General features: G+C 38.0%; 1 protein-coding gene, 1 non-coding gene and 1 pseudogene across 8 annotated transcripts in view; 2 read left to right on the top strand and 1 right to left on the bottom strand.

Moving 5' to 3' along the window:
• The window catches only part of NBEAL1 (neurobeachin like 1), a 206,445-nt gene that overhangs the window by 26,828 nt on the left and 154,051 nt on the right, over positions 1-25,566 (top strand). For 4 of the 7 annotated variants that reach the window (XM_063648349.1, XM_054479175.2, XM_054479177.2 and 1 more), the window contains exons 3-6: positions 2,046-2,137; positions 8,931-9,092; positions 15,506-15,587; positions 16,411-16,538. In XM_063648349.1, coding sequence (XP_063504419.1) covers positions 2,046-2,137; positions 8,931-9,092; positions 15,506-15,587; positions 16,411-16,538 — 464 coding nt within the window. Of the gene's footprint in view, positions 1-2,045; positions 2,138-8,930; positions 9,093-15,505; positions 15,588-16,410; positions 16,539-23,948; positions 24,418-25,566 lie in introns of those variants that run through there. The other 3 variants (XM_063648350.1, XM_063648352.1, XM_063648351.1) reach the window with 3 other exon arrangements.
• LOC129032122 (ribosomal protein uL30-like) lies at positions 214-1,045 on the top strand (annotated as a pseudogene).
• Positions 11,397-11,530, bottom strand: LOC129032258 (small nucleolar RNA SNORA1). Its single transcript, XR_008501273.1, has one exon. It is a non-coding gene; the product is annotated as a small nucleolar RNA SNORA1 (small nucleolar RNA).

The raw sequence follows: 25,566 nt of genomic DNA on the forward strand, positions 1-25,566 counted from the left end.
CATTAATGATCCCTTTCCAATTTGATTTCATTTATGCATGTTACACTTACTCTTAATTCATGGAACAAATATTTATTGAGCACAGTCTCAGTACCAGCCACTAAGGTACTGGTGTTCATTAGTAAACAAACAAATTAAAATCTCTGCACTTGTGAAACCTATATTCTGGGGAAGTGACAAAAAATAAACTGATAAGTAAATTATAGAGCATGATGAAAGGTGATAAAGGACCATGGTGGAGGGAACATGATAAGGTAAGGTAAAGGGGTGGTGAGGTTTCTAGTTTTAAGAAAGAGTAAAAATAGGACTCATTGAGAATATGTCATTTAAAAAATGACTTGGGGTGGGGTTGTGCATGATCAGTCCTTCAACACTAGAAAGATGGCAGAGCAAGAGCAAAGAAAAATCCTTTTAGTTCCAGAAAATCTCCTGAAAAAGAAGAAGGCTTATCAAGCCCTCAAAGCCACTCAGGCAAAGCAGGCACTTTTGGCAAAGAAGGAGCAGAGGAAAGGAAAAAGACTCAGGTTTAAGCGACTGGAATCATTCCTACATGATTCCTGGAGGCAGAAATGCGACAAGGTGCATCTCAGATGACTAGACCTCATGCCTTGGAATTGCCAGATAAACATGCCGTGGTCTTTGTTGTACACATCAAAAGGATTAATGGCATGAGTTTACTGGTGGAAGAAGCGTTGTAAGACTTCGCCTGAAGAAAATTTTTAGTGGTGTCTTTGTAAAAGTCAACCCCCAGAGCCTAAAAATGCTGCTTATAGTGGAAACTTATGTGACCTGGGGATTTCCAAATCTGAAGTCTGTGCGGGAACTCACTTTGAAACGTGAACAAGCCAAGGTCAAGAATAAGACCATCCTTCTGACAGACAACACAGTGATTGAGGAGCACCTGGAGAAGTTTGGTGTCATTTGCTTGGAAGACCTCATTCATGAAATTGCCTTCCCAGGGAAATATTTCCAGGAGATCTCATAGTTCTTGCGCCCTTTCCGCCTTTCGGTGACCATCATGCTCAGGCTGGAGTGCAGTAGTGCGATCTCAGCTCACTGCAACCTCCACTATATACCAAAAATATAGTGGGCTTCCTCAAGGAGATGGGCTCACATGGCTATCGGGGTGAATGCATCAGTCAGCTCATCTGCCAGCTGAACAAGACCCAGAATATTTGAAAGCACAGTGCAGTGGAAGCGTGTGTTTTTGTTTTGGGGGGAATTATCATCAGATATCTTCAGAGAAGATTATTCCCTGCCTTATCTTCAAAAATTGGAAAGGAAGGGTTAAAGAAAATATAGTAGCTTATGTTCATGGCAAGCACCTCTCATCACAGTCCAGTTCTAAGGAAAAATTCAAGTGTTTTCTATATTGGCTGCTGCCTCGTCAGAAATCAGCACATGCCATGGAAGAAGGAGTCCTGCTTTGTTGCATTTTCTATCCTAGGGTTTACTGTTGGTAAATGAGTAACTCAAGCATTTGTACAAGGCTCTCTAAGACTCCCGCAGCAATGGACCAAGCCCAGGGACATAATTTCATCTGGAGAGTCCTGGGGCCTTGTTTTGAAAAGACTTGAAACACACATAAGAAGAAAGGCACACAAATAAATGTTCAGTTGTCCAGAAAAAAAAGACTTGAAGATGAGGGAGTAGCCATTCAGATACCTGGGAGAAGAGTGTTCTGGGTAGAGAAAACAGCCAGTGCAAAGTCCTTAGGGTGGGAGCATGTCTGGCATGTCCCAGGAAACAGCCAGAAGGCCAGTATAGTACAGGGTAACAGTGGACAAGGTTACAGGGATGTGGGAGGGCAAATTGTTTAAACTTTTGTAGGACATTGTTAAGATTTTAGCTCTTTGAGTGACATGAGAAGCCATTTGAGAGTTCCATATACTTAATATACATTTTAAAACAGCACATATGTACTCCTAAATATCACTTAGAGATTTCATAGTATTCATTCTTTAGGTATCTGCTTAATAGGTGTGGAAGCATTTTTTTTTTTCCTGATAGGCATACTTAATATTATAATGGTTTTGTTATTTCAGAAAGATCCAGATTACCTGAAGCTATGGTTGGACACTTTTGTTTCTAGCTATGAACAATTTTTAGACGTTGACTTTGAAAAGCTGCCTACCAGGTATGTAGAAACACTAATTTGTTACCCCTGGATGAGTTTTTCATTTTTGGCACAAAGATTTCATCGATGACATAGTACAAGGATGGCAATTATGTTACCCTCTTGATACTCATGAATAACCCTATTCTCATAGAGACATAGCTAATTGATGACAATAGTCTTTCTTGATGATGCCAGACCTGGCTTCTAGAAAACTCTGCTTTTCTAGGACACTACCAACTGGTGTTCTGCAACACACTTCATTTCTGACACCAACTACCAGATCCCACAAGTAAAGGGCAAAGTCCTCTGTAAGACTGCCTTCACTTCAGACATTAGCCACTACAAGTCTTGGGGACCACCCACACTTCAGACCAACTGGCTATAAATTCTGGGTTCTCACACCTCCTCCCCACTTCAAGTTCAGTAACTCACTACACTGACTTGAAAAACTCACTGAAAGCACTATAGTTATGATTATGGCTTTATTGTAATGAATACACACAGGACAAGGTGTGGGAGGGTCTGGAGGCAGAGCTTCCACGCCCTCTCCCCATGGAATCAAGGTGTGTTGCCCTTCCTGAACATCAACGTGTTCACTAATCAGGAAGCTCTTCAAGTTTTGGGTGTCCAGAGTTTTATTGGAGTCTTACTACATAATTGATTATGTGGTTGAGCTCAATTTCCCTCTTCCTAGGAGTATAAGTGGTGGTGAGGCTGAAAGTTCCAGCCCTCTAATTAATGCTTGTTCTTTCTTTTCTTTTTTTTTTTTTTTTTTTTTTTTTTGAGATGGAGTATTGCTCTGTCACCAGGCTGTGCAGTGGCGTGATCTTGGCTCACTATAACCTCCACCTCCTAGGTTCAAGCAATTCTCCTGCCTCAGCCTCCCGAGTAGCTGGGACTACAGGCGTGTGCCACCATGCCTGGCTAATTTTTGTATTTTTAGTAGAGACAGGGTTTCACCATGTTGGCCAGTATGATCTCGATCTCTTGACCTCGTGATCCACCTGCCTCAGCCTCCCAAAGTGCTGGGATTACAGGTGTGAGCCACTGCCCCTTGGCCAATGCTTGGTCTTTCTGATAGGAGCAGCCTTCTATTGAAACTAAGGGCTTACCTTGAGTCACTTCATTTGCATAGACTCAGGTGTAATCCATAGGGCTTATTATGAATAACAAAAGACATTCTGCATATCACTCAGAAAATCTCAAGGGTTTTTGAAGCTATGTGCCAGAAAACTGGGACAAAGACCAGATATATATTCTTTATTATACAATAGGCATGTGAGTTGAAACTTATTTTCATTCCTGGCCTTACAGTAGGACCTTAGAAAACATCTTAGAGGAGGTGAAGTGTTTAGATTTTTAGAAACTAGATTTAAAAATCATAAAATGGAAAAATTCAAATTTATGGAAAAGTACTACTGAAAGTACAAATCTTTCATTTTTCCACCCACCACCACTCCCAACTTTCATACCATTTCCCAGGCCCACTTTTCAGGTAAAGTTTTTTCTATATCTTAAGCTATCTTTAAGGCCTAATAGTTGTTCAATAAGAGAGATTGGCTGGAGTAAAATGCAAGAAAAATGGGGAGAGGCATCTAGCCACAAAAGGAGTGCCAGTTTAAGATAAGTGTTGGCCAGGTGCAATGGCTCACATATGTAGTCCCAGCACTTTGGGAGGTTGAGGCAGGCAGATTACTTGAGCCTAGGAGTTTGAGACCAGCCTGGGCAACATGGCGAAACCCTGTTTCTACAAATAATTAAAAATGGTGGTGTGCACCTGTAGTCCCAGTTACTTGGGAGGTGGAGGTGGGAGGATCAATTTGGCCCAGACAGTTGAGGCTGTAGTGTGCTGTGATCGTGCCACTGCACTCCAGCCTGGGTGACAGAGTGAGACCCTGTCTCAAAAAAAAAAAAAAAATGTGTTGAAGGGAGAAGGTAGGAATGGATGGTTGTTAATGATGAGAAAGAGTATCTGGAGAATTAAATCTTCAAGGAGGAAAAGTATTTGCCTTTTGAGGATAGAGGTAGGCAATCAGAAGTAGTAAAGGAGAATTGAGTCTGGAGAATCAAATAGGGACCAGATCATGAGGTACCATGCATGCAATACAAATGGACTTTGACTTTTTTGTTGTTATGGAAAATAAGAGTGCTACTGAAAAATTTTCTGTGTAGAGTGTCTTGATAATCAAGTTTGTGTTTCAAAGTCACTTTAGTGGCTGGTGGAGAGGGTTGAGACTGAAGGCAAGGAGCCCAGTTAAGAGGTAATTGTGATAATCCAGAGATGTCGCTAGAGCTTTGGACCAAGATACTGAACTCAAGTAAGGATGTGAGTGTACTAAAAAAAGACTAATACTTAATTATTTATAAATCCAGTTTCACATGTCTTCCTCAGAATATTATTCATGTTAGGTTTATAAAGTTTAGGGAGTATTAAATCTTGACCTTTTCTCAAAATAAAATTATTTATTACTAATTTTTACCAATAAAATAATATTCTTATGATTTGTGCTTAGAAGTACTTCTGTTTTAATAATTTATAGCTTGCTTTAAATCATGGAGCTAAGAATTTTATAGAGTTAGGATTTGAGCCTTTAAATGTTTGGAATATTAGAATGAAGGCTTCTAAAGTTTCTAAGGTGCAGTTGTTATCATCCATACATTACCAGTGTCTCCTTTCTTGGGACATTGTTTCCAAAAACATTATGTAGATTTATATTGCCACTATGTTTAAAGTAACATGAAGAACATCAAGAGCATTGCTGTGTTTGTGATATAGTTGGTTTACTTAATATTGTGTTTCATGTTTTTGTCAAAAAAACTGAACCATGAATTTAATTTTTCTAATAGAAAACATTCAAATTTTTAAGTACATGCTATGTACAAGATATTTTATGAAATTAGTCAAATCACCTTGAAGATAAGAGACATATGGCTAATCCTCACATAAAGTAAACTGACCTTAGAGAATTCATAATGTAAAGCAGAGATGGCTTTTACTAGAATATAAAGCCTTTGAACTTCAACCTAGACTGCTTCCTATAGTAGACACAGACAACCATTGGTTTACAGTAGACATTCAATAGCCAAACAGAGGAATGGAACAGATTTGTGGAATTTGGGAAACTGCAACAAAAGAAGCATAGAATTTTGAACAGTGAAGTCCTAGAGGTGGGAAAATGCTTCCAAGTCCTTAAATGCTCATAACATTAGGAACATGGCCAAAAATTTCAACATTATCTATAAGGCATGTTCAACCAAGCCCGAATTTTATAATTTAAAAAAATCTTTCTTAGGAGCTAATTTTTGTCTTCTGTAGTCATTTTTTAGAAGCTGATTTTTTGACTAATTATTTATTAAAACCAATGTGCATATAGAGAATGAGATGACCAAGGACAAGGAAATACTCTTTTAAATAAGTAGGATAAAATATTGGAAAATTGAATGTTTTCTTTCTTGTTGACATATGTTTTTGGAAAAGTGAGGAGGAATAGCTTTGCTTAATTTTGAAAATTGGTTATATCTGAATCTTTGTATATTAGTTTTAGATTACCTCTTTTTACCCTTTAGCAGGAAAAAAAAATATGTGTATATATATATATATATTAATGAGATATTTTCTGGTACTACCTATAAATAAGAGAATGAAAGAATCCAAAGCTACAAGTGAAATGGTGCCCCAACTAAAAATGAAATATTTGTAACTGGGTTATAGAATTTGGCATTCCTTATAATATGCTTTGTGGCTTTTTTCTGTGTAATTTAATTACAATCAGGTGTTCATTTTATAAAACACTTTCTTAATTTATGTTGTAGGATGGTTCAGAAAGAGGCTAACTATATTCTACATGTGACTACTTGTTATGTGCTTCACATTTTTCTGCGTATAGTTAAACAGCCTTTTACTCAGTGTAAAAATACTAGCAATACTTCATATTAAGCATAAGCTGAAAAAGAGGTAACTATAAAGTATAGTTGTCACTTAATCATAGGCATGCTTTAGGGAGCTCCGTTCAGATTCGGGCATTTTTCTTAAAGGGATAGGAAATTAGTATACAGTGGCTTATGAAAAGATTCTGAGTCTTTAGTGATAGCATGTTTAAAATATATTACATTTTTATAGATCTTTCTATATTTCACAGCTGAAAATGCATATTGACCTTCTGGTTTCAGACCCCTGTAAAATAGGGTAGATGATACTCAAATTTTATAGGTTGGGCACAATGGCTCAAGCCTATAATCCCAGCCCTTTGGGAGGCCAAGGTGGGAGGATAGCTTGAGGCCAGGAATTAGAGACCAGCCTGGACAGTATAGCAAGACCCTATCTCTTAAAAAAAATTGTGGATTACAGAATTAGAAACTTTTTTTAAGGAACAACAGTAGATATTTATTTATTTATTTGAGACAGAGTCTCACTCTGTTGCCCAGGCTGGAGTGCAGTGGCCCAATCTTGGCTCACTGCAAGCTCCGCCTCCCGGGTTCACGCCATTCTCCTGCCTCAGCCTCTCGAGTAGCCAGGACTACAGGCACCCGCCACCAAGCTTGGCTAATTTTTTTTGTATTTTTAGTAGAGATGGGGTTTCACCATATTAGCCAAGATGGTCTCCATCTCCTGACCTCAGGTGATCCACCCGCCTCGGCCTCCCAAAGTGCTGGGATTACAGGCGTGAGCCACCACGCCCAGCCAAGAACAACAGTAGATATTTACTGTTCACAGTTCTGGAAGCTGGGAAATCTAAGATTAAGACACCAGCAGATTTGGTGTCTGGTGAGGGCCTGTCCTCTGTTTCTTGCTGTGTCCTTACACAGCAGAGGGATTAATACTGTGTCCTCACACAGAGAAAAGGGCAGGGCAGCTCCCTTCACTCTGTTTATAAAGACACTAATCGCATCCAGAGCCTTCATCACTTAATCATTTCCTAAATGCCTCACCTCTTCATACTATTGCATTGGGAGTTAGTTTACAACATATGAAATTTGGGGGAATACCAGCATTCAGACCACAGCAGATTCACATCGAAAGCTCTGCCATTCCTTAAAAAGTAGACATACAGGTCGGACGCGGTGGCTTATGCCTGTAATGCCAGCACTTTGGGAGGCCGAGGCGGGCAGATCATCTGAGGTCGGGATTTCGAGACCTGCTTGACCAACATGGAGAAACCCCATGTCTACTAAAAATACAAAATTAGCGGGCGTGGTGGCAAGGCTGACCAACATGGAGAAAACCCGTCTCTACTAAAAATACAAAATTAGCGGGCGTGGTGGCACATGCCTATAATCCCAGCTACTCAGAAGGCTGAGTCAGCAGAATCGCTTGAACGAGGGAGGCCGAGGTTGCAGTGAGCCAAGATTGCGCCACTGCACTCCAGCTGGGCGACACAGCGAGACTCCATCTCAAAAAAAAAAAAAAAGATATCCATGCTTTGTTATGCTTTGGATTTTCTGCCATCCCCAGAGATGACAGGGTTTTATTTAAGCCACTGATTTTTGATGGGGAGGGAGGGAGGTATTCTCTGGTTTTGGTTGTGTGACCACAGGAGTGACCTTCCATACATCTCTTTGCTCATCTGCATAGCCCACTTAAAACCATCTCCTCTCGGAACACAGATTTATTATTTCATGAGGTTGGGTACTTCAGCGTCCATGGGGAACTTCAAAGGTTAAATGATCAGCTCTGTGTTACAGAGGTGAGATTTAGTATCCATGTCTTTAGACGTTGATTCCAGGTATGGGTTTTTATTATGAAAGAAACACCAGAGGAACTACTCATGTCTGATGTTGGCATTTGCCCTTAAAGAACCATATAGTCTTACATAGAAACCATTTGTCACAAAATATTGATATATTACTTTTTAAAGTCTTCCGTTGATGCCCATGCTCAGAGCTTTACATTTCCTTTTTTTTTTTTTTTAATACCCTTTTATCTCTTCTTTCCTTTTGCTGGTTATCTTTTCTCCCTCTTCTGATCACATGGCTTGAGGAGTCTATACTAAACAATGATGTTTAATAAAGCAGTTGACAAATTTTTTTTTTTTGAGACAGAGTCTCACTCTGTCACCCAGGCTGGAGTACAGTGGCACAATCTCGGCTTACTGCAACCCCTGCCTCCCGGGTTCAAGCGATTCTTCTGCCTCAGCCTCCTGAATAGCTGGGACTAATTTATAAATGTGGGAAACATGATAACCTATAGGATAATTACACTTTATTTGGTAAAATGATACAATGAAATCATTGGGTGTGTGCCACCACACCCAGCTAATTTTTTGTACTTTTAGTAGAGATGGGGTTTCACCATGTTGGCCAGGCTGGTCTTGAGCTCCTAACCTCGTGATCCGCCCGCCTCGGCCTCCCAAAGTGCTGGGATTACAGGCATGAGCCACTGCACCTGGCCAACAGTTGACATATTAAACTAGTTATGTAGATACTTCATTTTTACTTTACAGTTATTTTTTTTTTTAGAAATGGTATGCACACTGCTATACACAGTATTTAGTATACATAGTATTTCTAAGTGGAACATAAATTAATTCATTCTAAATATTTTCATTAAAAATAGTACAATTGAAGATATCAAATAGTCTCTCTGTCTCTCTCTTTAGTAAGCCTCTTCTGAAATAAGAAAAACCACTCTGCTCTAATCATCTTCTAGTTACTAATCATCTGGTGGTGTGTTGCAGATGAGAAGGCACAGAGTATCTGAAATGAATAAAAGAGCGTCTTTAGGATTTGGGCTGAAAATGAAGTTCATTTAAATGCCGGAGATTTTCTTCTTATATTTCAACAGGCTTCTTATTTTTTTCCCTTTCTGTTGTAGGGTAGATGATATGCCTCCAGGAATATCTCTGCTTCCTGATAATATTCTGCAGGTTCTGAGGATCCAGCTGCTACAGTGTGTTCAGAAAATGGCAGATGGGTTAGAGGAACAACAGCAAGCCTTGTCAATTTTGCTTGTCAAGTTCTTCATTATTCTTTGCAGGTATCTAGTAGAAAAAATAAGCTAGTTTTCACTCATAGGTGGGAGTTGAACAATGAGAACACATGGAGATGAGGAGGGGAACATCACACACTGGGCCTGTTGGTGGGTGGGGTGCTAGGGGAGGGATAACATTAGGAGAAATACCTAATGTAGATGATGGGTTGATGGGTGCAGCAAACCACCATGGCACATGTATACCTATGTAACAAACCTGCACATTCTGCATACATATCCCAGAACTTTAATAAATTAAGTAAATAAAAAAGAAAAAATAAGCTAATTATCTGTTTTAATATAATTGTTACATTACCAAAATAATAATTAATTTTATTTATTATTAGTGATGTTCGTAGTTCATATGGAGCTTTAAAGAGTAAATGCACTTTTTGGAATAGGCTTGTGGTTTGTTAGTATGTTGGAAATCCTTTTAGTTACTATACCTAGTTATAGCAACATTAGCCAAGTTTTAAAAAAATTATATTAAAGTCAATGACAGTTTTTCTTCAGCAAGAAATTACTATACCAGTATTTTTCATATGGTTCTCACCTGTAAATGTATATGCATTTTTATTACTCTGTGTTATTATTTGTGAAAATAAATCATTCAGATATTTCATTTTATCATTTTATCAAATAAAGTATAATTATCCTGTAGATTATCATATTTTCCACATTTATAAATTAGGTCTGTGGTGCTTACATTTTGGTATGCATGAGTAACAACAAGGAAACTTAGTAGAATATAGAGCTTGAGACTTGCTTATGGAACTTCTGTTTCAAAAGGGCTCAAAATCTGGATTTTTCAAGCATTCCACATTCATCTACATATAAGAATTCAAGAACCATTAGTTTAGGGGCACTGCATATAAGAGTTCAAGAACCATTGGTTTAGGGGCATCTGCATATAAGAATTCAAGAACCATTGGTTTATTGGTTCATATTCCTCTTGAAACCTATCTTCATTTTGGAAGCTACATTCTATATCTTTAAATCTATTTTCTTTTTGGAAGCCACTTTCTATAACATACATTATTTGTTTTATATTTTATAATTAATTAGTAGATGAATAGGGACTTAATTTACCTCTTAGTCACCTTTGGCTTAATTTCTCATTGCTTTTGCAGGAATTATGGAATGATTGAGCAATAATTGCTAAAACATTTCACCCCTAATTTAGGCTCTCCCAGAGCCTTAGACATGTTTTTATTTGTGTGTTTTTCCTCATCCTTAAAATTTGGAAAAATAATACAAGAATTGTAAGGGTTGAAGGATGCAGCCGGGTATGGTGGCTCACACCTGTAATCCCAGCACTTTGGGAGGCCGAGGAGGTGGATCACTTGAGGTCAGGAGTTCGAGACCAGCTTGGCCAACATGGTGAAACCCTGTCTCTCCAAAAAAATACAAAAATTAGCCAGGCGTGGTGGCGGGCGCCTGAAATCCCAGCTACTCAGGAGGCTGAGAGGCAGGAGAATTGCTTGAACCTGGGAGGCGGAGGTTTCAGTGTGCCGAGATCGTGCCATTGCACTTCAGCCTGGATGACGGAGCGAGACTCTTCTCAAAAAAAAAAAGGTTAAAGGGAAAGCGGAAAGGGTTTATTCAGGTAGTAAGACATAAGTTGACCTCTGATAATTTGCTATATTTTCCTGCTAGCTACCTACTACAATTTTGCTGAAATCAAAAATCCTGCAGATATTTGTTTTAAATTCATTATGTTTAGATTTTGGTAATAGAGGGAAGCACTGAAATGCTCAACAAATTTTTTGGTTGAAAAAAAATTTTTTGAGTAGTAGATAGTTTCTTATGATAAATTTAATGTTCAATAGCTACCAGTCACAGAACATGTTTCTATTTCCAGAGACCTCACTTTACTTTTTTAAAGCTCCATTTAAAAACTTTAATAGACTTTATGTTTTAGAGCTGTTTTTATATAAATCTAGAATTCCCACATACTCCTTTCCCATACCCCTCAGTTTCCTCTATTATTAATATCTTGCATTAGTATGATACATTTATTACAGCTGATGAACCAGTATTTATACATTATTAACTAAGGTCCATGTGCACATTAGGGTTCACTATTTGTGTTGTATAGTTTCATGGGTTTTGACTAATTTATATTGTCATATATAAATTTGACATAATCATCATTATAGGATCATATAGAATAGTTTCCCTACACTAAAAATGGCCTGTGCTCCACCTATTCATTCCTTACACACCCACACACACACACCCCCCACACCCCTGCCCGCCCCAACCTCTGGCAACCACTGATTTTTTTTTTTTTTTAATCATAAGCATACCAAATGTTACAGGTTTCATTGTCACCACTGCAATATGTGTACTGTGATGGAAGCATAGCCTGTGTCTCAATTTAGCCACATTAACTTTTTTGGACACCATGATCAGCAGTACCCATTCTCATCTAGAATGAGGCTTAACCACTGATATTTTAATGGTGTCTTTAGTTTTGCTTTCACCAGAGTGTCATAATTAGAATCATACAGAATGTAGCCTTTTCAGACTGGCTTCCTTCACTTAGCAATATGCATTTAAGGGTCCTCCATGACTTTTCTTGTTTGTTTGTTTGTTTGTTTGTTTGTTAGATAAGTTCTTACTCTGTCACCCATGCTGGAGTGCAGCTGCTTGATAAGGGCTCATTGCATCCTTGACCTCCCGGGCTCAATTTATCTTTCCACCTTAGCCTCTGAGTAGCTGAGACTACGGGTACATGCCCAGTTATTTATTTATTTATTTGTATTTTTTGTAGAGAAGGGGTTTTGCCATGTTACTCAAGCTGGTCTCGAACTCCAGGGCTCAAGTGATCTTTCCGCCTTGACCTCCCAAGGTGCTGGGACTATAGGCATGAACCACCGCACCTGGTCCTCCTCCATGTCTTTTTGTAGCTTGATAGCCCATTTCTTTTTGTCATAGAATAATACTCTACTTATGGACATACCACAGTTTGTTTATTCATTCCCCTGTTGCAGGACATCTTGGTTACTTCCAATTTTTGGAAGTTATGAATAAAGCTGCTACAAACATCTGTGTGCAGATTTTGCATATACATAAGTTTTCAACTCATTTAGATAAATGCTAAAGAGTATAATTGCTGTATCATACGGTAAGCTTATGTTTAGCTTTGTCAGTGCAAAATTGTCTACCAAAATGGCTATACCATTTTGCATTCCCACCAACAATGAATGAGAGTTCCTGTTGCTCTCCATGGTTTCCAATATTGGATTATACTATTCTTTTATATTTTAGCCATTTTAATAGGTGTTTGTAGTATCTTATTGTTTTAATTTGCAATTCCCTAATGACAAAAGATGTTCACCGTCTTTCCATATGGCTGTATACCATTTGTATCTTCTTTGGTGAAGTGTCTATTTAGATCTTTTGCTCATTTTTAAAAATTGGATTGTTTTCTTATTAAGTTTTAAGACATCTTTGACTGTTTTGAGATGTAATTCCTTTATCAGGTATCTGGGTTTTTTTTGTCGTTGTTGTTGTTGTTTTGAGACAGGGTTTTACTCTGTTGCCCGCGTGCAGTGAGTTCTGTTGCCTGAGGTGCAGTGGCATGATCACAGCTCACTGCATCCTCAAGTTATCCTCCTTCTTCAGTACCCCCCACCCCAAGTAACTGGGACCACAGGTACATGCCACCATGCTTGGCTGATTTTTTTTTTATTTTTTGTAGAGATGAGGTCTCACTATATTGCCCAGGCTGGTCTCTAACTCCTGGGCTCAAGTGATCCTCCCACCTCACCCTCCCAAAATATTGGGATTACAGGCATGAGCCACTGTGTCTGGCAGGTATCTGGTTTGCATATATTTTTTGATAGTCTGTGACTTGCCTTTTTATTCTTTTAATAGTGTTTTGCAAAACAGAAGCTTTTAATTTTAATGAAGTTTGACTTAACTTTTTTCTTTCATGGATTATGCTTTTTAAAAAAAAATTGAGACAGAGTCTTGCTCCATCACCCAGGCTGGAGTGTGCTGACATGATCATGGCTCACTACAGCCTCAACCTCCATGGCTCAAGTGATCCTCCCACCTCAGCCTCCTGAGTAGCTGGGAGGCACACCACCATGCCTGGCCAATTGTTTTAAAAAAATTTTTGTCCTGCTGGCGGGGTGCAGTGGCTCACGCCTGTAATCCCAGCACTTTGGGAGGCTGAGGCGAGTGGATCACTTGAGGTCAGCAGTTCCAGACCAGCCTGGCCAACATGGTGAAACCCCGTCTCTACTAAAAATACAAAAATTAGCTGGGAATGGTGCCACACGCTTGTAATCCCAGCTACTTGGGAGGCTGAGGTGGGAGAATCGCTTTAACCCAGGAGGTGGAGGTTGCAGTGAGCCGAGATAATGCCACTGCACTCCAGCCTGGGTGACAGAGCGAGACTCCATCTCAAAAAAAAAAAAAAATTTTTTTAAATTATTGTCTTGCTACGTTGCCCAGGCTAGTCTCGAATTCCTGGGCTCATGCAGTCCTCCTGCCTCTGCCTCTCAAAGTGTTGGGATTACAGACAGGCATGAGCCACTACACCCAACCTCTTTTTCTTTTTCTTTTGCTCAAATTGTGGGTCTGTTTCTTTTGTGTATTGTTTCTTTTGATTTTTCAAACTTGTGTCACCTTCTCATGTGAGTTGTTATTTTTGAGTAAGTGTTGGTTGTTGTTTTTGCAAAATCATAGAGATACTTTTAGGCTGGGGATAATATTGTCTTTCTTCTCAGTTAATGTACATTTGTTTTTGGAAAAGTAGGATCCTTCTAATACAGTGAATGTTTGAGCTGACTTGGACGTAGTCTCTGTGACTACTAATCTATTTTCATTTCACCTTTACTTCTTGAGTGTTGTCTTTTGGGATCTTAAACCACAGCCTTAGAGACAGTCATTTTTGGGCTCTGAATTCTGGTTTTTGTCCCTTTTCAGCACTGTGAGACTGTCAGATGCAATCAGCAGCTTCTCATTGTTTCATCTATCTCTGTCAGGACTGGTAGAAGTCATGAGTGCAAAAATGGATCTAAATGCAGGTCTCATCTCTTTCTGTGTTTCCTTGTTCTGTATCTTGGATCTGTAATTTTTCACTTCCTTATTAATTTTCTCATGCCTTTAAACAGATTTTTAAAAAAAGTTTTGTCCATGTTTTCTAGTTGTTCTCAGGGAGAGGACTGATCTTAGTCCACTATTATTGGAAGCGGAATTCTTGCAGAGGCTTCCAATTTTGCCTCTGCCTGTACCCTGTTTTCTCCAAGTTGTCGTGCCAGTCTGACTTCTTACATTAAAAGTCTTTTGGTTGGGTGGGTGTGGTGGCTGACACCTGTAATCCCAGACCTTTGGGAGGCTGAGGCAGGAGGATTGCCTGAGCCCAGGAGTTCAAGACCAGCCTGGGCAACAAAGTGAGACCCTCATCTCAACAAAAAATGTAAAAAGTTAGCCAGACCTAGTGGCACATACCTGTAGTCCCAGCTTCTCAGGAAGCTGGGGTGGGAGGATTGCATGAGCCCAAGAGTTTGATGTTGCAGTGCACTGTGATTGCACCACTACACTCTAGTCTGGGCAGCCGAGCAAGATCCCATCTCTTAAAAAAAAAAAAAAAACCAGAAGAAGTCTGTTAATTCTGTTAATTTTTCTAAAATTAGCATTTACTGGATTTTAAGATATAAAATGTTTTACAAGATCACAAATCTCATAACAAAATTAATGAACGTTGCTTTTTTATTATGTCAAGGAAAAGATTTTAGGTATAGTAAATATTGCCTTGTTTTACCTCAGTTATAAAAATGGAATAAAAATGAGGGACCATATTTTAGTTAAACACTAAGCACTTATGAACCCACTCCTTTAAACAAAATATGATACTGTGCCGTCTTAGAGTAAGTAAAGATGCTGTTAGCCCTTTTTCAAGGACTTTTAATGTAGTTGAGGAAATATGACACCTTAAAAGGAAACCGTAATTCAAAAAGCAAAGTGAAAATGATTATACTGCACATGTGTTATAATGAAAACAGTATATACAAAAAAGAAAACTAAGAATCTGCATAGGGACAAAAATCTGTAAGGAAATAATGTAGATGTACATAGTTGCTTATTTTTAGATTGCAAGATATTGGTGTTTATTTTTTCTCTTCTGTTTGTACTTTGTGATATTTTCCAATTTTCAATAATAAATAGATGCTAATCAGCATATACTTTTTAAACATTATCTGTTTATAGTAGTTAAATGGTGCTTGAGGTATATTTCACAGTTGGTGGGAAAGCAGTTACATAACCATATTGATTTTATGTTTTAATAAATGTCATTTGCATTTTGTTTGCCAGCATGTGTTCTCATAATTCAAGCTGAATTCATGAACATATGTTTTGTTCACCATTCTTATGTAAAAAATTAAAGTCTCTTTTTCTCACAGAAACCTATCAAATGTGGAAGAAATTGGGACTTGCTCGTACATTAATTATGTCATCACCATGACAACACTCTATATTCAGCAAGTAGGTGTGAACTAATCTTTTTTGTCACTTTACTGAGAGCAACTAGGTTTTACTTTTTGTTTGTTTGTTTTTTTTTGAGATAGAGTTTTGCTCTTGTTGCCCAGGCTGGAGTGCAATGGCCCGATCTCGGCTTAGCACAACCTCTGCCTCCCAGGTTCAAGTGATTCTCCTGCCTCAGCCTCCCAAGTAGCTGGATATTACAGGCATGTGCCACCACGCCCGGCTAACTTTTGTATTTTTAGTAGAGACGGGATTTCTCCATGTTGATCAGGCTGGTCTTGAACTCCTGACCTCAGGTGGTCTGCCCACCTTGGCCTCCCAAAGTGCTGGGGTTACAGACATGAGCCACCATTGTCTGGCCTACTATTTTTTATATTATAGTTAGTATAGTTAAATATTTTCAGAAGAGGTAATAATTGAGAAGAGACTTAAACTTATTGTTGGGTAATGCATATTTCAGAAATCTTGTACATATTACCTAAATATAGACAAGTAGTTATTATATTATATATACTGTTATTTAATTTAAAAATTCAAGTGTTTTATAAATGGCTTTTAAAATGATACAATTTGTGATTTTTATGTATTATTTATTTATCATATATCCTTCTTACTGAAAACATACTACTTTTTCAAAAGATGTTTGGCTATTTATTTTAAACCTATCATAGGACATATTTAAAATCTTAGAGGCTGTATCCAGTCCATATGATTAAATGACTCTTAGTCTCAAAGGGAAAGTTTGGCTTGTTTGAATATAAATGACTTATTGTTAGATGATAAGTAAGACATGTCTTTAATTTATGTTTGACTTTGTTCTCAGTTAAAAAGCAAAAAAAAAGAGAAGGAAATGGCAGATCAGACATCTATTGAAGAATTTGTGATCCACGCATTGGCATTTTGTGAAAGCTTATATGATCCATATCGGAATTGGAGACATAGAATTTCAGGGTATGTCTTATAAATAATAACGTTCATTTAAAACCTGAATGTCATAATATATTTGATTCTTCAAAGCAGGTCTTCTCTGTGAAAGCAATTGGAAAGAAGTATATAAGACCCACAGATTTAACTCTGAGCTAGAGAAATATGTTGGAGGGAATGAATTAGTGATAAATTCTGCTTCTGAATAATTACATATGCCCTGAACTTGTATTTTGCAATGCAATTTTGAATACTAATAATCTGATAAGAAATGTTAAAGACATAGTAGCATCAAATACAGTATACATATTTTTCAAGAAAAGTTCTTTTTTAAAAAACATACTTTATAATTCGAAAATGCTTTCTAGCAGTATTTTGTCCATTTTTTTCTTTTTTCTTTTTTTTTTTTTTTTTTTGAGACAGAGTCTTGCTCTGTTGCCAGGCTGGAGTGCAGTGGCACAGTGGCATGATCTCAGCTCACTGCAACTTTGCCTCCCAGGTTCAAGCAGTACTCCTGCCTTAGCCTACCGAGTAGCTGGGATTACAGGAGTGCACCACTGTGCCCAGCTAATTTTTATACTTTTAGTAGAGACGGGATTTCACCATGTTGACCAGGATGGTCTCGATCTCCTGATCTCATGATCTGCCTGCCTCGGCCTCCCAAAGTTCTGGGAGCCACCATGCCCGGCCTTTGTCCATTTATTTTTAATTGTAGAGCTTCTGTCATCAGGATCCCATAAGGAAAACATAAATGAGACTAAATATTTTTATTTTTAGACACGAGATCTCACTATGTTGCCCAGACTGGTCTTGAATTCCTAGGCTCAAGTAATCCTCCCGCCTTAGCCTCCCAAAGTACTGGGATTATAGACATGAACCACTGCACCCAGCCTCCTCGCACTTGATATTTTAAAAGAGAGGATCTAATACAAGCAAATGGATAAATATTAGAGAATTGACAAAGCAAAGGTGGGACATTGACTTTAGTAAACAGCTACTTTCCCTGGGGTCATGGGAACAAAGGGAAGAGAATGGAGTTATCAGAATCTAGACTTTTGGAGAAGAGGCCCTACAGCACTGAGGTTCAGACCTCTGAGGAAGGAGCATTGCATAGCTGGTGCTGATATCTCTTGAGCAGTCAAGAGCCTCATTCTGGGATTGCCAAAAATAAGCTGAAGACAGGAACCAACTGCCATTACTACAATTAAGAATTCTTGCTGGAGTGATGCTGATGAGTATAGAGAAAAAGAGCAATGTGGAACCAGTCGTTGCTCTCTTTCTTCCACGCTTCATCTGATACCCTCTATTAGGGAGCCCAAAAGGGAGGCAGCTGGAAAAATAAAGTTTGCATGATGCCTGCCCCAGCATCACAAAGCAGAGAGAATATAGAAGGGTGGGTTGGTAGCTTAGTGACAATAGCTGAATTACCAGTACAGAACTCAAAAGAGAAGAATTTTAAAGTCACATATCATTCTTACCTGTGGGCACAGATTACAAAGAAGTGTTTCATCACTCTCAATCAGACCTCTTTTTTAAATCTCCTAAATCTCCTCAAGATTTTCCATTTTCATTTTCAACTTAACATGACCCATTTGTAAATAATTTCTACTTCCTGCAACATGATTGCCGCATTTCATTACTAAATTATTTTTGTAGGCTTTTCAGGGTTCCCATAGTAGTATAGCCACCATACCATTAGATGATGGTGAAGAATTGATAACTGAGAGAACATTTATATATACTATGTGGTAACACATTTTGTATGTTCTATATAGTGATGTAATATTTTATTGAAATCAGAATACATCCTGGGAGATGGAGATTGGGAAAATGTTGGTTAAAGATACAAAATTTCAGTTAGACAGGAGGAATAAATTATGCTTCAGTAACAAACAAGGGGCTTAGAATAACAAAAGATTTATTACTTTTTCATGTTGTCTGTCTTTTGTGAATAGGCAGAGAGCCTCTACTCATCAAAGTTACTAAAGATCCCAGGCTAACAGAGCAGCCAGCATTTTAGCCTTTGCTGGTCACCATGTGTGAGAGAAAAAGTTTCAAAAGGTGTCAAATTGGCAATTTAATGTTCTTGTCTTGTCTGGTCATGCTACATGACACATGTCATTTTCATTCTGAACTCATTGGCCAGAACTGTGATTACATGTCCCCATCTACTACAGTGGGGCCAAGTTAAAATCTACCATGTGACTAGAATGGGTAGAAATAGTTGTCAGCGCCATGACTACCTTTTATCTCTGCTTATGCCCTGCTTATGAGTCTTTAAAGATACAAAGAGGGAGCCGGATGTGATGGCTCATGCCTATTGTCCCAGCTACTGGGGATGCCGAGGTGGGAGGACTGCTTGAGCCCAAGAGTTCAAGGCTTCAGTTAGCTATAGAGACCTGTCTTTTTTAAAAAAAGATACAAAGAGACACTTAACAGTGCTTCGTCTGTAGTCTTTATACTCATTAGCACTTTGGTTCTAACTAATCAGTGTTCCGCCTGTTTTGACATGTATGCCAGAGATTTCTCTAAGGAAAGTATATCTCCTCCTCTTTCTCCTACTCTTGCTACTTCTCCATCCTCCGCCTTAGACTTGTCAGCAATGGCAAATCTAAGAGAACATTTTAAGTTTTGAAACAATGACATAATTTTTCTTTATAGACAGCAAGACAGATACAGAAAGAGGAACATAAAATCAGTCTGAAAATGGCAGAAGAGAGGCTTTTAAAGGAATCTTTGATAATAAGAGCAAAATGAATTTAAAGATGGGGAGAGAAGATTTATAAAAAGATAGCTCTGATAACAAATTAAATAAAATTAGTTGCTAAAAACAGTTTTTGAGAGTCAAAAAGAATAAAATTTTTTTGATAATAACTCTTTATTAAAAAGGAAAATATAATAAAGATTATTACACCAAAAAAGAGTCATTTTCCCATATAAAGTAGAAAACATATAAGGATAACCAAAACTTGCCAGATGAGGCCAGTCAGAAAATTCCAAATATTAACAAAAACACATTTTTCACTGGCCCATTAACCAGAGAACTTTAAAAATTACATAAAAATTAAAATTACCTCCATGTAGGAATACATTTTAATTCACCCAGAGATCCAACACACTTAAGAGAGAAGAATTTTACTAATTTAATTTTTAAAAAAACCACTACCTATTAAACTCATGTAGCATTGCTAAGAGTATGTACGGAATTTTCACATCGATGTTTTCTTGCAAAAGTGGAAATCAAAAGCACAGAGACCCTCTTTAACAATGAACCGCTGATAAGCAAAATATTTATAATTATAATAACATTCCACTTATGTGCATTTGTGAGCATTAATTTACATCAGGCTTTCCAATTTACCAACATTTATAGAATTTCTTACTAGTGAGCGTTTTACAAAACTTTTGAAGTAATTGTTAAATTTGAAAACATTTCTGTATTTTCCAGACTACTGTGCTTCCAATCCAGAGTGCTCTCACATTTATAAGGTCCATCTACAGTTTGTTACCATATATCTTTGAACATGTGTTAGACAAATGAAGGTATTCTCACTCTGTACATTTATAGGAATTTTTCAAAAAAAAAGTTTCTTTTAAGTATCAAATGAAACTTATGAACTAAAGAAATCACCACACATTTAAATTTATAAGGCTTATCTCCACTGACTTCTTACATATTTCAAGGAAAAATGGAAAAACTGAAGACTTTGCCACATTTCTTAGAGTTACAGGGTTTTTCTCTATTGTGAACGCTTTTATGTCCTTGAAAGAAAGTGGGGAAACTGAGGACTTTACCAGTTTTTTTACATTCATTTTTCCCCCAGTATGAGTTTTTCTTAGTTTTCAAAGGGAACTGGGAAAATTGCGTGTTTTCCAATATTCCTCACAGTCCCACTGTGTGTTTTTTCATTTGTTCTAATAGAACTAGAACATCGGAAGTCTTTACCACGTTTCTTCCATTCACATGGTTTTTTTCCAGTATGACTTCTTTAATGCTGTTGAAGGGATCTGCGAAAAGTGAAGGCTTTACCACGTTACTTATATCCAAAGGGTTTCTCTTCAGTTTGAGTTCTTTCATGTCATCAAAGGGAACTGGAAAATGTGAATGATTTACCACATTTTTTACATTCCTAAGGCTTTTCTCCACTGTGAGCCCTTGTATGCTTACGAAGGAAACTGGAAGTTGTAAAGGCTTTACCATATTCTCTACATCTATAGATGAACATCTATAGAGAACATGAAATGATCCAGTATGAATCATTTCATGTTCTCGAAGGGTGTAGGAAGAAGCTAATAATTTATCATTTTTATTGCATGCATAGGGTTTCTCTCCACTATGAGTTATTTCATGTTCGTGACAGTTTCTGGAATATTGAAGTCTTTACCACAATGTTTACATTTATAGGGTTGTTTTCTCCAGTGTGAGTTTTCTGGTGCATTTGAAATAAACTGGGGAAAATAAAGTTTTCCCCACATACTGTACATTTATAAAATCCGTTATCACTGTGCATTACCATGTGTCTTCAAACACCTGTGAGAGAATTAAAGGCTTTCTCATATTGTTTACATTTATATGGCTTCATTTCACAGTCCTCACACTCAAATAGTTTGTGTCCAGAGTGAGATATAATATACCTGTGAAGAGATGCATGACATATGAAGACTTTTCCACACATTCTGCATACACATGGTTTTACTTTAGTAGAAACTTTCTTGTTCAGATTAAGATTTGAATTCTGGCTGAAGGTTTCTCCACCTTGACTATTTTGTTTACCTTCACACAGTCTCTCTACCATATGACTTACATTTCTCCCATATTTTCTGACTTGATCATCAACATTCTGGTCTTCCCATTTGTTTCCTGTAGAAACCAAATTCCTGAAGGTTTCCTGCGTCACATCTCTATAAGAGTTTCTTCTGGGAAAAATCCAGCAACGCCCACTCCTGAGGGGTGAAGGTTACAGCCACATCCTCAAAAGTCACTGAGTCCATGTTCCAACTTCCAGCATGCTCCCGTATCCTGCCCAGGGATCTTGCAGGGCCTGCAGGTCACAGGCAACAGAAGCTGCCCCAGAACCACCTAAGGCCTCTCAGAGCTGAGGAGAGGGAGCCCAAGCTAGGAGCGCAGCCCAGAGACCCAAAAAGAAGAAAATTTTATATACTATTAATATAATATAGGAAGATAATTCTGCATATGTAAGACGGCAACAGAAAGGGGGGCAAAGTAGAGGATGAGTAGCAGCATTTAATGAATGCATGCATATATTTGCCAGGAATTACATTAGAAGCTGTGTATGTGTTATCTCTAATATACACAACAATCTTGCCAGTAATGTAAGAACTGCTTCAAAGACAAATGGTAAAGCAGGGAATTCAGACTTGGGTTTCTTTGACTTTGACAGGGAGATTAAAAAATGGAATTAGGAGAAATCCATTGCTCATGGAAGACCTATACAAAGGGATCTACAGCAGTAATTTACATCTTATTTATTAATCTGATTCTGAAATTAAGTGGAAATTTAGAAGATATATATTTTCTTATTCATTGTTTGTGTTTACTGCTTACCAAAATAGCGAAAGCAGGTTAGAATAGATTTAATTAAAATTAACATAATTCCAAATACAGAGCCATGTAAAACTATTTCTTTTCTTATTTGATGACAACAAATAGATGCTTTTTGTAGATTTGATTAATCTGTTATCTCAATTTTGATTCTACTTACAGAATCTCAGAAAGTTAGAAAGATTTTCTCAAGTGGAACTAAAATAAGTATAGGGAAATAAATCAGCTAGGCATGGTGGCTCACACCTGTAATCCCAGCACTTTGGGAGGCCAAGGCAGGAGGATTGGTTGAGGCCAGGAGTGTAAGACCCCATCTAGAAAAAAAAAAATTAGCCAGGTGTGGTGAAGTGTGCCTCTAGTTCTGAGTACTTGGGAGGCTGAGGTGAGAGGATCACTGAGCCCAGGAGTTGAAGCCTGCAGTGAGCTATGATCACACTATTGTATTCCAGCCTGGGTGACAGCAAAACCTGAAAGAAAGAGGAGGGAGGGAGGGAGGGAGGGAGAGAGGAAAGGAGAGGAGAGGAGAAAGGAGTGGAAAAAGGAAAGGAAAGGAAAGAGGGAGCGAGGGAAGGAAGGAGAAGAGAAGTGAGAGAAGAAGAAGAAAGGAAGAAAGAAGAAGAGAAGAGAAAAGAAAGAGAAAGAAAAATCTTCCTTGTTCATTCATTTAAACGTTGATTCAAAAATATACTTATTGAGTTCCTACTTTGTGACTAGTGCAAGTTTAGTAGGATTCCTTGCCTTGCCACAGAGAAAAATAATTTAATTATGTTAAGGTATGCCCTGTGCCTCCTACTTGTCAAACCTGGGACAATATATGCACAAAATAATTACAGTAATGAATTATTTAACCATTCAGAAAGAAAATTTATGAGTTCATACCAGTGATAGATAAGGGAGAAGTGAAGGGTGTTGCTTACAGTAAAATTCCAAGTGCGAATTAGTAAATATAGAGGAGATGCTGGAGTTGGGGAAAAAAACACATTTTGCACACATCATCATAAGATTGGATCAGGCAAGAATCATTCATGGATGTTAAACCTAGGGGGAAGTTTTGGTTGGGAGCATGATGTGTGTATGGTTTTGTTTGTTTGTTTGTTTGTTTTTTGGGGGGGGGATGGAGTCTTGCTCTGTTGCCCAGGCTGGAGTACAGTACCGTGATCTTGGCTCACTGCAACCTCCGCCTCCCGGGTTCAAACAATTCTCCTGCCTCAGCCTCCCAAGTAGCTGGGTTTACAGGCGTGCACCACCATACCTGGCTAATTTTTTATTTTTAGTCAAGACAGGGTTTCACCATGTTGGCCAGACTGATCTTGAACTCCTGACCTTAGTCAATTGACCTGCCTCAGCCTCCCAAAGTGCTAGGATTACAGGTGTGAGCCACTGCGCCCAGCCATGTGTATGATTTTAAAATGTCTCCCCACGATTACTTATTACTTGTAATTGAAAAATCAGTAATTATTTTGGACAGTACTGGGCCAAATAATCCAGTTGGTTGGATGATCAATATTAAGTGATCATCAGTAAGAAGTAGATGGGTATCATGTGCTCCACATGTAATAACCCTAAGAAGGACACATCATTGCTTATGTGTTATTCCAGCCAAGCATGCATAGTCTGAATCTAATTGTGAGAAAACAAGCAAATCCCAAGTGAAGAATGTTCTAATTTTTAAAAAAAGGAGGGCTGGAGGACAACTTTCTTTAAAAATATCACAAAGTGGGGTTATGGAAATGTTTCAGATTAAAAGAGGCTAAAGAGACACTAAATGCAATACCTGACCCTGGCCTGGAAGCTGTATTGGAAGAGGGAAATGCCACAAAGGATGTTAGTGGGTGAACTGACAAAACCGGAATATGGTAGGTAGATTACATAGAAGTATTGTATCAGTGTTAAATTTATTGAAGTTTATAACTATACTGTGGTGTTATATAAGACTATATCCCTATTAGTAAATATTCACTAAAATATTAAGAGAGGAAGGACCATGATATATGTAATTTCCTATATATAATGGGGCCCCACACAGTGGCTCATGCCTGTAATCCTAACACTTTGGGAGGCTGAGGTAGGAGGATCACTTAAACCCAGGAGTTTGAGGCCAAGCTGGGCAACATAGCAGGACTCCATCTTCACAAAAAACAAAAAAAATTAACTGGGTATGGTGGCTTGCACCTATGATCCTAGCTTTGCAGGAGGCTGAGGCGGGAAGATCGCTTGAGCCCAGGAGTTAGAGGTTGCAGTGAACTGGGATGGCACCACTTCACTCCAGTCTGGACAATAGAGCAAGACACTGTCTCTAAAAGAAAAAAAAAATTCGGGATAAAGTGTTAACAGTGAACTTGGGTAAACTCTGTTTGATGTTCTTTGATCTATTCTTATTGTTGCATGTTTTGCCAGAACTTGAACTTTTTCCAAATAAGATTAAGAATAATGATTATGTCCTAGGTATGACGTGAGTACAAAAAAGAAGCATGGTGGCCGGGCGCGGTGGCTCACGCCTGTAATCCCAGCACTTTGGGAGGCCGAGGCGGGTGGATCACAAGGTCAGGAGATTGAGACCATCCTGGCTAACACAGTGAAACCCCATCTCTACTAAAAATACAAAAAATTAGCCAGGCGTGGTGGCGGGTACCTGTAGTCCCAGCTACTCAGGAGGCTGAGGCAGGAGAATGGTGTGAGCCCGGGAGGCGGAGCTTGCAGTGAGCCGAGATTGCGCCACTTGTACTCCAGCCTGGGTGACAGAGCAAGACTCTGTCTCAGAAAAAAAAAAGAAGCCTGGTTAAATCAACCAAGAACATAAACTTAGAAAACTGAGATGCAAATAAGTGTTTTACAGCCCTCTCAGAAATTGGTTGATATGTATTAGCATCTGCTAAATGCTAGATGCTTGGCCCAAATATCAAGTAATAATGGAGCAATTAACTATGCTATATTCTACAAATGGTATAAGACTAAAGTTCATTTTTAGCTCTACTAACTTATTGAAAACATGCAGTACAAACTACTTGTGCTTTAATTTTTGTGTTCTAATATATGTAATAGTTCTCACTGCTTTTATGTTAGCATATTAAATTCTTACCACAAATATATTGGAAATTATGTTCATATGTTACATCTAATACAGGAACTTTAGAATGAGTCATTGATCACAAATTGTAGAAGTACATTTTTATTATGTTAATCAGGTGAGGATGTTTATTGTTTGTAGCATAGGTTGTTTGGATAGGATATAAGCAATCTATTAGTTAATACCATAATTTATAATGAATGCACAAACTGGAAATAATCTCATAGAAAAACCTAACTGAAAGCTAAATTAAATTTTATCCTTTTAAAATTAATTTTTCTACCACATGATTGAATTTTTTATTTGAAACTCCAGTGAATTTTGTATTGTTACAAAGACATGAAAATCTTTGATAATGGTCTTAATTAAATAGGAAGATCTATTAATGTTCGAACATGTTTTGTTTGAAATTAAAATAAATACAG

Source organism: Pongo pygmaeus, chromosome 11, assembly GCF_028885625.2.
Source record: "Pongo pygmaeus isolate AG05252 chromosome 11, NHGRI_mPonPyg2-v2.0_pri, whole genome shotgun sequence".
Lineage (NCBI taxonomy): Eukaryota > Metazoa > Chordata > Mammalia > Primates > Hominidae > Pongo > Pongo pygmaeus.